The following is a 12177-nucleotide window of genomic DNA, read 5'->3' as shown; positions in this document are numbered from 1 at the left end:
GGTTTCAGGCGGGGCGGACTCTAGCTATACACGATGGCGGAAATACAGTAAAGTGCAAACTTAACAGTTTTATTTTGTGTCCTATAGGAGGACATTGAGCAACTATCATATACTGTGGCATCCTGAATCAGCAGTGGGCTTTGCTCCTACATAGCTGGAGCTTTTGCAGTCCTGGACTGGGTTTTTGAGGTCTTGCACAATAAAAAAAATAAACCACACAGCTCACCATATGATGGATTGACATGAATGATGGATGCATTAGATGAATTGATGTGACAAGACTGTGCATGCATGTTCAGTTTATGTAGTAATGAGGAAATGCACAGACTGGGCAGGGGACCACTGGGATTTGTAGTTTGCTACATTTTTCTCTGAGGTTGTTAAATCCTTGTTGTTACAATATCTCATCTCAAGTGATTTACTGATACCTAGTACTGATCTGATACCAATGCCCTCTCTCCCATATCTTTTAATATATAGATTTAAAATCTGCACACATCCCTTGTTTGGACCTCAGTGGAGTTTTGCATCTTGCAGGCTTATTTCAATCAGACAATGTCTTGTGAATGATGATGATGATAATAATGTAGATTAATCTTACTTAACATTTATATATGGTTTAGTATTTGAAGCCTTTCTATGTTCACTGTCTGGTCTGATACTGCAGACATTGTACAGCAGGACACTCAACTGGCTTTGCCCAGGGGCCCCTTTGAAGAGATGACAGGAGGCCAGGGGCCAGTTAATGAACAAACAAATAATATTTCTGTCAGTTAAAATGAAAAAAACATTAGGATTGTTGATGTGCATAAGATGGCTTCAAGGTAGTAATCTCTTTTCTTGCTGTGCTACCAGACAGGATCACTGCACTAAAGCTAGCATGTTTGGACTCATGATGGTGCCCAAAACACAGTAAAATAAAGGCAAATTCATCTGTTTGCTATTTCTCTCTCATCTTTGCAATGAGGCAAATCCAGTCTCAGTGCCCCAATGCAGTTCAGATATACAAGAACTCTGCACAGAAAGTGTCACTGCTTCTGAGCACTGCAGAAACTGCTGATCGCTATAAACACACATTACAGTTCCCAGTATGAATACATTTATTTTCACTGTGAATTAAAGAAAATGGTCAGAGGGCCACCCGGCACCCTATCTGGCTTTAAGCTCAGTATCATTGCTGTACACTATGTGTCTATCCGTTTGTCTACATGTCACGCTTTAGTTGCCCAACAGGTTTAGCCTGTAGTTGTATTCTGTAAAAGGGAAACTCCACAGATTTTACTAAGTTTAGCTTACTCAACACAATGAGTATTACTCCACCTGTGAGTGGTATGGTTGGAGCCTAAATTACAAACTGAAGGTGTGGAGTTCTAAAGAAGTGAGCATTTATAAGAAGGGTCTATTAAAAGACGCTGTTGAGTTGCATTATGGGAAGTGTAGGATCCAGTACTTCTGGAGCTTGATCATTACCAGGGGCTAAAAGAGAGAGTATCTTTAGAATCGGTCTCTCTGCATTTGAGTCTCCCAAGTTTACAAAGTGTAATACTAAACCACTTGAGTATCCATTGAGGTTTTTCTTCTGTCTACACAGCTTAAGCACGTTTTGTTTCCAATAGACCATCTACACATTTTGGTTAATGAAACCCCTCATTTGTGTCTCCGTGCAGTATTTTTTTGGTCCCTCACATCATGTTTTACTGGCTTACTTTGGACAGACACAGATTTCAACATATTCAATCATTTTTTTCCAATATATTAATGGATGATTTTCTGAAATGTGTAATATTTTCTCTTTATTGTTACAAACATCAAATAATTCAAGAATCTTTATAGCAAGCAATGTTTATTAAAAAACAGATCTACTACAAGAACTACACATAGAATTATATAAGGCCTATTTGATTAAACTACTATTGCTATTACTGTACAATATTGTACCAAAAAAGAGTGTACCTCTGTAATGTACAACATTGTATATACAAAGTACATCTGAACACAGGATTCTCCAGTAATACAGAGACAACTATAAATAGATTTGACATTACGGTCTTTTTTTTTTAGTTCTGCTGTTTTCAAATGGACACAAAAATGCATATTTAACAAGATTCAATTCTGACAAATCATCCCCACACAGTTAGTCCACACTCAAGCCAAGTTGTTCAAGTGCACAATGATTGATTTGAGATCAAAGAGGGTCCCAGCTCCCCTTAACAGCACAGCCAGGACAAAACACACCAACCAACAACATGCATATCTGTGACAGTGTGTGTGTCGATAAGGCAAGTTCATCTCTCACCACAAACACACACACAATCACACTCCTCCCAGTTGTCACGATGAGGTAAGAGCAACACAAATACACCAGGTAATACACAAATAGTATACAGAGATAATAAAAAAAAAACCTTAACAATTATAATCCATTACCTGGTAGAGAGCATACAGGACTACAGTATGTCCTGTATTTCTGGGAGAAGGGGGATATGAGGAAAACCGACTGTATGTAATATTAGTTCAATACTTTTGCAAGAAGGTGAAATACAACAAAAAAGGCTTTATTCAGTTTACCCTGAATGGTATGTGTCCACTTTTGAAGTCAGTGTTTGAAAAATTATTCACATATTTCTTAATTCATCATCAAATGTAATTTTGCAAAGGTACATATTAGCAAATAATATTAAAAAAAAAAGTTGAAGTCCTTGGATTTGGGTTTTCTCATCCTCTTTCCACTTGAAGCTGGTCTGCCACTGGCGATGTTACAGCAGCAACTGAAGACGAGACAACGTTTCATGTATCCCTGCAGACTTTTTTTTTTTTTTTAAATCTGGTCACATGTACACAGTCCATATTTATTCAGCAGGAAGGCTGCTGGTACTCCAGAAACACGGGAGAGGTGTGTTTTCTTGCGTGTCTCCAGACAGTTGCTGTCGGGTGGCATCCCTTTATGATGGGTGGGGGGCGGGGGTGGGGTGAGGTGAGGTGCATACATACTCTATACATCCACGCATGCTCACACAGGCACACACACACACACGTGCACACACCCGGACAGCTACACAGTTCAACATTTTACCATTACAGATTCTGCGCATTAATAAACAACTGGAAACAAAAAAAAAAAAATAAAGCAAACTTTGCTTAAGAACGCATTGGATGAGGTGGTTGGTTGTGCTTCTATCTAAACACACTTAGGAGGATCCTCAGCTCCATGCTTCCAGTTATCATCATGATTATTACACATACATACACACCATTAGAATAATAAAACCCTTTTACTGTTAAGTCTGAAGTATATAGTTAAAGGAGCAAGCTGTAACTTTGTTTGAAGATGTCCTGTAGCTGGTACTGCAGATATAGAAACTGATGCAATCAGCCAGCTCGCCATCAAAGCTGCTGTCTATGGCCCCAGCATGCAAGGAAAACCTGAAAGGCGTTTAGCTGCCACAAAACACAACCACACACACATCTGGAGAAAATGTGCGCGTGTGTGAGTACAGTCCAACATTACCTATAAAAATGCTGGGTTTCAGTGGTCCTCTACATACATAATAGAGCTGCAGGAGGGAAGCAGCATAATGCCTCAAACTACCAGCTTTCATTATTTTTATTGCTATATTTGAATTTAGAATTACTGTTGTTTTATTTTGGAGAACACTGCTCCTGCTATGCTCCTTTTGTGGTACTAGTACTGAACAATAATAATAATAAAAATTAAAAAATAAATCACCAACATATCAAACACTGGAGGAAGAGATAAAATAAAGCTCTTGATCACATGACTTACACTGATATTTGGCCCAGTTTTCTTTCCTTTCATCATCAACCAAAAGCCCACCTTTATCTGCAGTCTTCCACTTCTGAAGCAGCAAGTCAGTGAGTTTCATTTCTACACAGAATGAGAGCTTAGCATTTCACAGTCTATTATCAGGAATCAAACACTCCCTTCCAGTCCGCTAGTCATGGGTCATTAAAAAGAAAAAAAGAAAAACAAAAAAAAAAAACTGTCATGTCTACTATACAAAAATCAAACAGTGCTTTTTGTTCCTCACTTAGATCTGTGTGTAAAGGCAAGTAACACTCGCACGCCCACTCAAACACAATTTCAAACACACAAACTAGTGTATGTAAGCTGTACGTCTGTAGGTGTCCATCCTGAGTCCTGTTCCCTTGTACAAGATTTTAAAAATCCAGTGATCCCTGCAATCTCTGTGGTGGCAAAGAAAAGTGTCTTTCGAAGGTGTTCACTCATCTACGCCCTGTAATAGCTGACTTTTGTGAGCAGAGCTGCCAGGAGAGGGCAGAGATAACTCTTGACACGCTCAAGGGAACACAGTGTATTAAGAACTCGCCTGGACACCAAGAAGTGAATGCTACACATGAGTAGTGGGTTAGGTCTTATGTCAAACCAAAAAAAAGTGCTTTCTGCACCTGATAGAAGAGCTGTAAGAATTGAAGTGTTTGCAAGAATCAGTATCATGGATCAGACTGAGAGGTCCTAAGCTGGGCAGGATTTATCGCTAGACTGGGGTGGAGGTGGAGGAGGAGGGGTGTGAGGGAGTGAATGTGTGTGGCCTGTGGGTGGAGGAGGAGGTGTAGGGGGTACAGTAGAGGTCGGGGAACCCATGGCTGGACTGCCGCTTCCTCCTCCGCTCTTTGGGAAAACCACCGGCTTGGGCCTTGTCGCTGGGGGGCGCAGCTCTCTAAAGGAAGGTACAGATGAGGAGAGGGAGGAAGAAGAGAGTGAGGGGGATGTGGCAGAGGGCAGGGGGCTCCGCGGCTGGCTCTTGACCGGGCGGAAGGAGGAGGGCACGTCGCTGGCGGAAGAGGCGCTGCGCTGAAGTGGGTGGGTGTGTGAGGAACTCCCCTCGCTGTCCCGTAACAGACGGGAGTGGAGTGGACTGGAGGGCTCCGAGGCTCCTCCTCCTCCTCCACCGCCACCCACACCTTTCAGCTGCTCCAGTGTGTCCAGGACCACGTCAGGGGTGTGTGTATGTTTCGAGCTGCTCTGTCTCTCCAACTTACTGAGCTCGCTCAGGGCAGAAGTCATGGTAGCCTCAATGTCCTGCAACACGAGAGGCGCACATTCAATTAAATATTAGGTTGTCCATACAAATGCCCAGTAGTAGCAGATGTTGATGTAACTGATCTGTACCTGTGAGCTGTGCTCCACCTGGGCTATAACCTCCGGGTCCAGTGGTCTGTGGTTGCTGAAGCTCTTAGAGCGCCCTGCTGTAGTTGTCTTGCGTAACTGTGGACTTTCCACCTAAATGTTCGTAACGCCCACAATTAAATGCTTCCACCTCACCAACCCACAACACGTCCATATCACTACGGCTTCATACGACGCCCCGAGAGGATTTTTCTCCGATCATCTCTCCATAGTCCACCAGGTTGTCTGATAGAGAGTATGTCGTTGACCTGAGTTGAGAACGAGCTGCTGCGCTGACAGGCCCTTTCCGCTTTTCTCACAGACCCCCCACCAACAGGAAGAAACTGTTCTCACACTCTCCGCCTCCTCCCTCCTCCCTCCTCCTCCGCCTCCTCCTCCACCGCCTCCTCCACTGCTGGCTCCTGGACTAGTACTCTCGCTCTCTGAGCCCCGGAATGTTCTTCGGATGCTCCCGGACTCCGGACGTTTCCTCATCCTGAATTAGATAAATATTTTAGTTACATTTTAACTGTACTTTTCTGTTCTTTTTTGTGATTCAGTTCCAGTCAGCCAACTCAAGGCACAACATTTAGAAAAAAACAACAACAATAAAAGCCAAAATCATAAAGAAGAAACTTTAAAATCTTCAGTTTCTGAAAAAGAAAAGTGTTTTATTTGTTTGTTTATTTCCACACAACTCATTTATTGACTCAAAACTAAAGTTGCAAATGAGAATCTTTGATATACAGTAAATATTCATGAGACATACTTGTTCAGGTTGGCCAAGTAGATGTCAGCCACATGAGCTCCAGTAGGAGAGGCAGCGCTGCCTCTAGTTGACACCCTCTCCTCCAGCAGGTCTCGGCTGTCCACATCAAGCTTTGGACTTCCCCTGCCCCCGTCAGGCCTGAAGAAATCAAGAAATAGTGTATAAATCATTTTCCGTTGCTCTATATTGCACCAAGCCATCAGAGTAGAAACTTTCTCTGACAATTGTACATTACTTCTGAAAGGCAAAGCTGACTTTGTGCACACAAATACAGCACGTAAAGTTGACAGGAAAGCTGATACGCAGGTTGCTACGTATCGTCGCAGATCAACTTCCTTAACTACGGGGATTTCCAGTGAACTACTTTCTGTGTTTCTTGTAGAAAGCTCTGTGTTTATCAATATTCACAACAGGCACAGGAGAATAAAACACAGGTTTTGTACTGTAATCTCTTAATTAATATGTTATTCTGTTTATTAAGCCAGATATTTATAAGATCTTACATTTCTTGGACCACGATGTACTGGTGCGGCACCAGTCCATCCACTCCATTATGCCGTCCCTCCCACCAGTCGTCAGAGGCTCGCTGGTACAGAAGCAGAGACGCACCCTTCTTGAATGACAGCTCCCGACTAGTCCGGCCGGAGTAGTCGAACCGAGCAATGGCTTCGAATGGGTCAGACTCTGAAACAGCCAAGGAGCCTGAAGTTCAGAGGATGGTGGACAGACACAGGGAGTGACGGAGAAGCGGGGGGGCAGAAACAAACGGGAGAAAGAAAGGAGAAGGGAAGCCAGATTAGTGCATAGCAGGTTAGTGCTGCTGTATTCGGTGACTGCACAAATGTTAAAATTGCTGAGCAGTGACAAAGCCGCTTAAGTAACAGGTTACTGGGAGGAGAATGTGAGCTGGTTTAAATGGTTAGAGCTGAAGTAACTGGTGAGAAAAGCAGGAAGAGATCTCATAAACTGGTGAAAAGAGTATATTCAAGTGCATGTATGTGTGTGTGTGTGTGTGTGTGTGTGTGTGTGTCTGTGTTAATCACCATCTTCGCTGTTGTGGATGACGGAGACGGTATCAGGTGCAGGCTCTTCCACAAGGGGGGGCTCACAGTGTGGACTGTCACTAATGTGGACACAGAGGGCAGATGAGGTTAGAGGACATAACTACAAAAGACTCAGACTGACATGTGTTGATGACTCACATCCTGACCTCATATTCCTCTATTAAATCACATAAGCTCATTGCTTAGTGTTGAGATTATAACCACGCTGGAAACTTGTACACTCCTTGAAATAACACTCTTTCTTCAAAATGTGCTGTCTGTCTCTGCTTAGATTTTAGGCACAAGGTGTATCCAGAGCAGTAGCCAGGATTTTACTAAGGTCATGAGTCTGAAGTCACACCAAAGAATCCCCCGTCCCTCCTCAGAAAACTCACTTTGGAGTTTTTTTCCCCTGCTGCTCAATTATATTTCATTACATTTCTAAAAATTCTTTTTACTGCCAGGAATATAGAGTTATCAATAAATGCACATAATGAAATGTGGTTTTACACATTTTATTACATATATTACATGTTTTCATAACCCTACACTGCCAGGAGTAACATTTTGGAGGAAAAATGGTCAATTTAAAAATGTATTAATTTATTTTGCAGGCTTAAAAGTAGCCAAATCTTGATATAAGGAATCTATAGAGTCTGAAACAACCAGTTAAATTCCCACTGTACACATGCTTTAACCAGAAGAAGCACAGTATTGATTACATGACCTTAATGGTAGCTATGGCCCTGGACGCATTAAAGCCAAGCCATATTTTCTGTCTACACTTAGTCCAGTAGAGACTAAGAGCTGCTCCTTCAGCGTGACTTGCAGTCTAAACAACTGCACTGAATGGCAGTAATCATAATAACTAGTGCTGAGGCTTGTCATTACAGTAAAATTGAAAGTTGGCCCTTGTGCGTATTGTGGTGTGTGTGAAGGCCGTGCTCTCCCAGGCTGATGTGGTCAGGCGGTACTTTAATCTCATGTGTGATGGAGCGTAAGCTGATCCTCATGGCCCCCCTGGCCTTGAGTGGAGCAGACAGACTGACCCCCCCAATCACTCCACGGCAGCCCCTAAATCAACCACCCTCCCCTTTTTTGGCCTCCTCATCATCTCCCCTCTAGTTAGATAACAATAGGACAGGACTCTTGTCCCCCAAACCCTCACCAGAAGTCATCTCCAGCTCCAGGGACGGTGTAGATGGGGCCTTTCAGGTCCTGCAGTCCGGGAAAGATGGTGTCATGGTGGATGATGATTGTTTTAATGAGCTCATTGACGTGGGCCTGGCAAGAGACCTGGTCGTGGCCCTCGGGTACAGACATCAGGGTGGGACCGAAACAGATGGCCAGGTTGTAGGGGTCCATCATGTTGTCCTCGCTGTATTGAGACAAGCTGGAAGGGAAAGCAGAGTCATTTAGAGGTTATTACCTCACCCTTCTTTCTTAAACATGTAATATACACAAGACTGCCTACACGCACAAACAACCATGACATGTAATATATAGCCTACATCACCCCCTGCCTGTGGATAAACTGTGAGTGCATATCTGTGTATGTGAGATTGCACAAGGTCCAACAATAAACACAAACTCAGGCTTGCATCAATACATCACTTCATTTGCACACTGTGGAGATGGAGGGTCTGATGGTGTGTGTGTTTCAGTGTCTGACAAGAAACAGAAGCATTGGGGTGACTGTAAATCACTTCAGCAAAAGAAGGAGCTCCCCTTCTGTCTTCACATGAGCTGTCTGGGACCACTTGGTTTACCCAGGAGTCTCAAATATCAGGTCTCCGACAGCGCATTTGTTTTCGTCTTTCACTCCATTTTACTGCCTCCCTTTACCGAAAGGCTTTGTCATGGTTTTCAAGGATGGTTTGCGATGGATTCTTCAAATTCTCCCTCATCCACCTATGCCGAGTTTGTTCTTGTCTTTGTCAAGCGATTCGGTGTTGTGGCTTTTGTGAGTCAGTTGAGACACTGTTTGCAATACTGGGCTATACAAATAAACCTGACCTGAAGTGGAAAATAAAATCATTCCTTAAGGAGGGACGCTTCCAGTTCCTTGTTTATTGATGAGGCAGAAATATTCTTTGCACTTTGGACTTTCATTAGGGTCCATACTTGACTTTCCACAAAGATTAACGGATGTTTAGATTTGGTGTGAGAAGGACAAATGAAGGTCTTTTAACCTCATTCTGTTTATTTATGGCGTTTATGAGGGTGTATGGGGTAACGTTAGCAGATCGGAAGAGAAACAGGATGCTGAAAAGCAGCTTATCAAGCCCCATCACTTTTATGAACTGCTGCACAAGTTTCAGGTTTTGTGCTCCTTATCATCCTAATTCATCACTGTACTGATCTTGGACACAGGAAGTTTCAGTATGGTATGGATTTAGTGAAACAATGAGCTGTTTCTTGTACCGCATTTGATTCTCTTCTCGCTAAGCTCTTTTATATGACCAATTCAACTAATGGTTATTTTTTGTGGTTTATGGTGATTGAATTGTCAGTTGACTTTCATATACTAAGATGTTTTGTGTGATTTATATTGAAAGTGACTGACTTTGAGAGTGGTATCTTATTGTGACAAGTTTTAGCATTAATTGAAAAGTTCTAGGAGTGGGGCAGTCGTCTCTAATTATACTACATTCTATTCTCAGTGGTAAGTGTGCCTTTTTAACCATACACCCTATGACATGCACAGAGTAGAAATTGATGTTGGCTGAGTGCTCAGCTGAGACTATGCAATGCTCTTTGAGTGAGATCATTGTAAAGCAAACCAGATGAAACTAAATGCATTGTTAACACAATTTTATGTGGGATTTAAATAAATATGAACATTTGAAAAATACTGACACAAGCCTGAGTGTGCGATAATCTACTTTTGTTTAAGTTTATATCGTAGTTTGACATAACAGCATCACAGTGGTGTTGGTTTATTGTATAGTATGTATAGTGTGTGTGTGTGTGAGAGAGTGTGTGTTCTGCTACTCACTGGTTGAGGAAGGAGAACAGGTATCTCATAATGATGAGGGTTTTGCTCGGCAAAGATTGCAGAACTTTCTTAATGTGGACTGCCCGCTCCTGGAGGCTCTCCATCGCTGGAAAATATCACAGTAATAACGCCCAGAAGATTATTCATGGAATCAAGCACATAAATACACACTCCCAAACAGACCAAAGGATGAGAGACTTACAGACACAGGATATGAGGTCATGGAAGACTTCCTTAGGGAAGAGGGCGTGGTCCAGTCCTCTAAAGTAGAGCTTCAGGACGCCAGCAATGGAGTCCATGTCGTGGTCATTCTGGTCCCCTGCCAGCGGATCCTCACCTATATCCGGACAAGAAGTGGGAGAGAAAAGGAAGGAGGATGGAGAGGGTGAGAAAAGACAATAAAACAGTGGGAAATAATGGTTAAAATGCTCAGGTTTCTTGCTTGATGATGCTCTTACCTCTCTCAAAGGCATTTTTGATGTCATTGACTTCCACCTGAGAGCCTGACACTCTGAAGATGCCCTCATGCTGCAGACCTACACACACATAAACACATTAAATTAAAATAAAACCTTTATTTCATTTTCAGGATTTTCCAGCTCTGGGGATTTTGCATTTTTGTAGTTCCATGTCAGGAAGTCCTGGTAAAATTCCCAGTTTAATTTTATCCCGAACCAATCACACTTGACATAACAATGCAACCAATGAGTGCACGGGAAAAGCTGATGCTAGACCTATCACTACACTGGAGGATTTCACTCACCATGGCGACTGATGAAGCGGATGCAGCTCTCGACCATCAGAGGAATGGTTTCACCAGAGTCCTAAAATAGGGGGAGAAGAATTACTCCCGATAGAGGAAGACAGGACAGGAGACCGGTGTGGAAATAAAACACACAGCGCACTTCTTGTCAGGAGGATTTCCGCACACACGTCTGCACACGCACATGCATCGGTGCACACATTTATGTGTCGGGGGAGAAGGTGGGCGCAGTACCCAGCTGTTGCTAGGAGACAGCGCTTTTTCCTTTTCCCTTTGTTTGTTGTAGGTCTCCAGAAATCTCTGGGAGCAGAAGGCTGCGGAGCCATACTGGACAATATATATATATATATATATATCTACCCATTGTTATGTGAATCCCACTGTGGTTTTTATATATTTTACTGAACCTGACTATCATTTGAAATGAATGAACAATCAATTGATTCCTCTGTAAAGTGAGAGCTGACGGCCAAAGCACAATCCATCCACAAGGGGGAGCCACAAACACGAGAGTCCCCATTGGAACAGTTGCTTTTGATCAGTAAAGTGTGTTGCAGATTGCATGACAGTACACTAACAGACTGTGTGGATTTAACTGTAGATATACATGTTTATATTTGTGTATTGGGCTCTATTAATCTGAGTCATGTGATAATAACCAAAGTGCTCAACCTCTAGGTGTCCTTACGTCCTGTGGGGAGGAGGATACTGTGAGAAAACATGTGGCTTGAGTTAAATAACGAAGCTTCAGCAGCAAACTGGGAGGCTGATAGCCAATCAGAAACAAACATACACAGACTCGCAGATAATTACCTGCTTCCGTACCGACGAGTTCCTCCGTCCACTACACAGAGGGAGAGATGGGAGAGAAAGAAAATGCACTCTGTCATTATGTCTCCCGAGAAAGTCTATTTATACTCACAACTCTTGTAACGCTCTATTTGTATACACAGACACATATGCACATGTGTTGAGAATATCTATAAACAGTGACGGGGAAAATAATACCCCTGGTTGCCAAGAAATCAAGCTTAAACGTTGCTATGGTATATCCAAGTGTGTGTGTGTGTGTGTGTGTGTGAGAGCATATTTCCTTCCTTCACCACACCTACCTGGCAAGGCAACAGTCAGTCTTCTGACCTAAAGGAGGGAGAAACAGGAAGAGGAGGAGGGGGGAGAAGAAAACAGAAAGAGAGAGAGATAGATAGTTATAGTAGGAGCAGGACACATGAGGAAACAGCTTCAGAAGGACAGAAACAGGGAAACAAACTTCCCACTTAAGCTGTGCACACACAAATCAGGAGAGGTTTTCCTGTAAGGTAAAGGAAATGCAGACACATTTGGCCCTTAGGACACCCACCCACACACACTTGAACACACAGCTGCATCCACATATGGTCACTGTCACCGTGACCTAGCCCTCCACTCATACACACACACACGCACACAGATTGT

General features: G+C 42.9%; 1 protein-coding gene across 1 annotated transcript in view; it reads right to left on the bottom strand.

The window, feature by feature from the left end:
- Positions 1-2805: 2805 nt before the first annotated feature.
- Positions 2806-12177, bottom strand: part of srgap2 (SLIT-ROBO Rho GTPase activating protein 2) — a gene marked incomplete in the record, with an annotated part of 51540 nt that continues 42168 nt past the window's right edge. Inside the window, 13 exon segments of the mRNA XM_035662159.1 lie at positions 2806-5062; positions 5153-5265; positions 5392-5645; positions 5919-6056; positions 6422-6620; positions 6962-7041; positions 8130-8354; positions 9960-10065; positions 10162-10296; positions 10418-10495; positions 10723-10783; positions 11536-11566; positions 11835-11862. Of these exon segments, the coding sequence (XP_035518052.1) occupies positions 4496-5062; positions 5153-5265; positions 5392-5645; positions 5919-6056; positions 6422-6620; positions 6962-7041; positions 8130-8354; positions 9960-10065; positions 10162-10296; positions 10418-10495; positions 10723-10783; positions 11536-11566; positions 11835-11862 (2015 nt within the window).

This window comes from Morone saxatilis, unplaced genomic scaffold, assembly GCF_004916995.1.
Source record: "Morone saxatilis isolate NCDOM2014 unplaced genomic scaffold, NCSU_SB_2.0 Contig18, whole genome shotgun sequence".
Classification (NCBI taxonomy): domain Eukaryota; kingdom Metazoa; phylum Chordata; class Actinopteri; family Moronidae; genus Morone; species Morone saxatilis.
The sequence above is the reverse complement of the archived record's forward strand: the minus strand, read 5'-3'. Positions and strand labels throughout refer to the sequence as shown.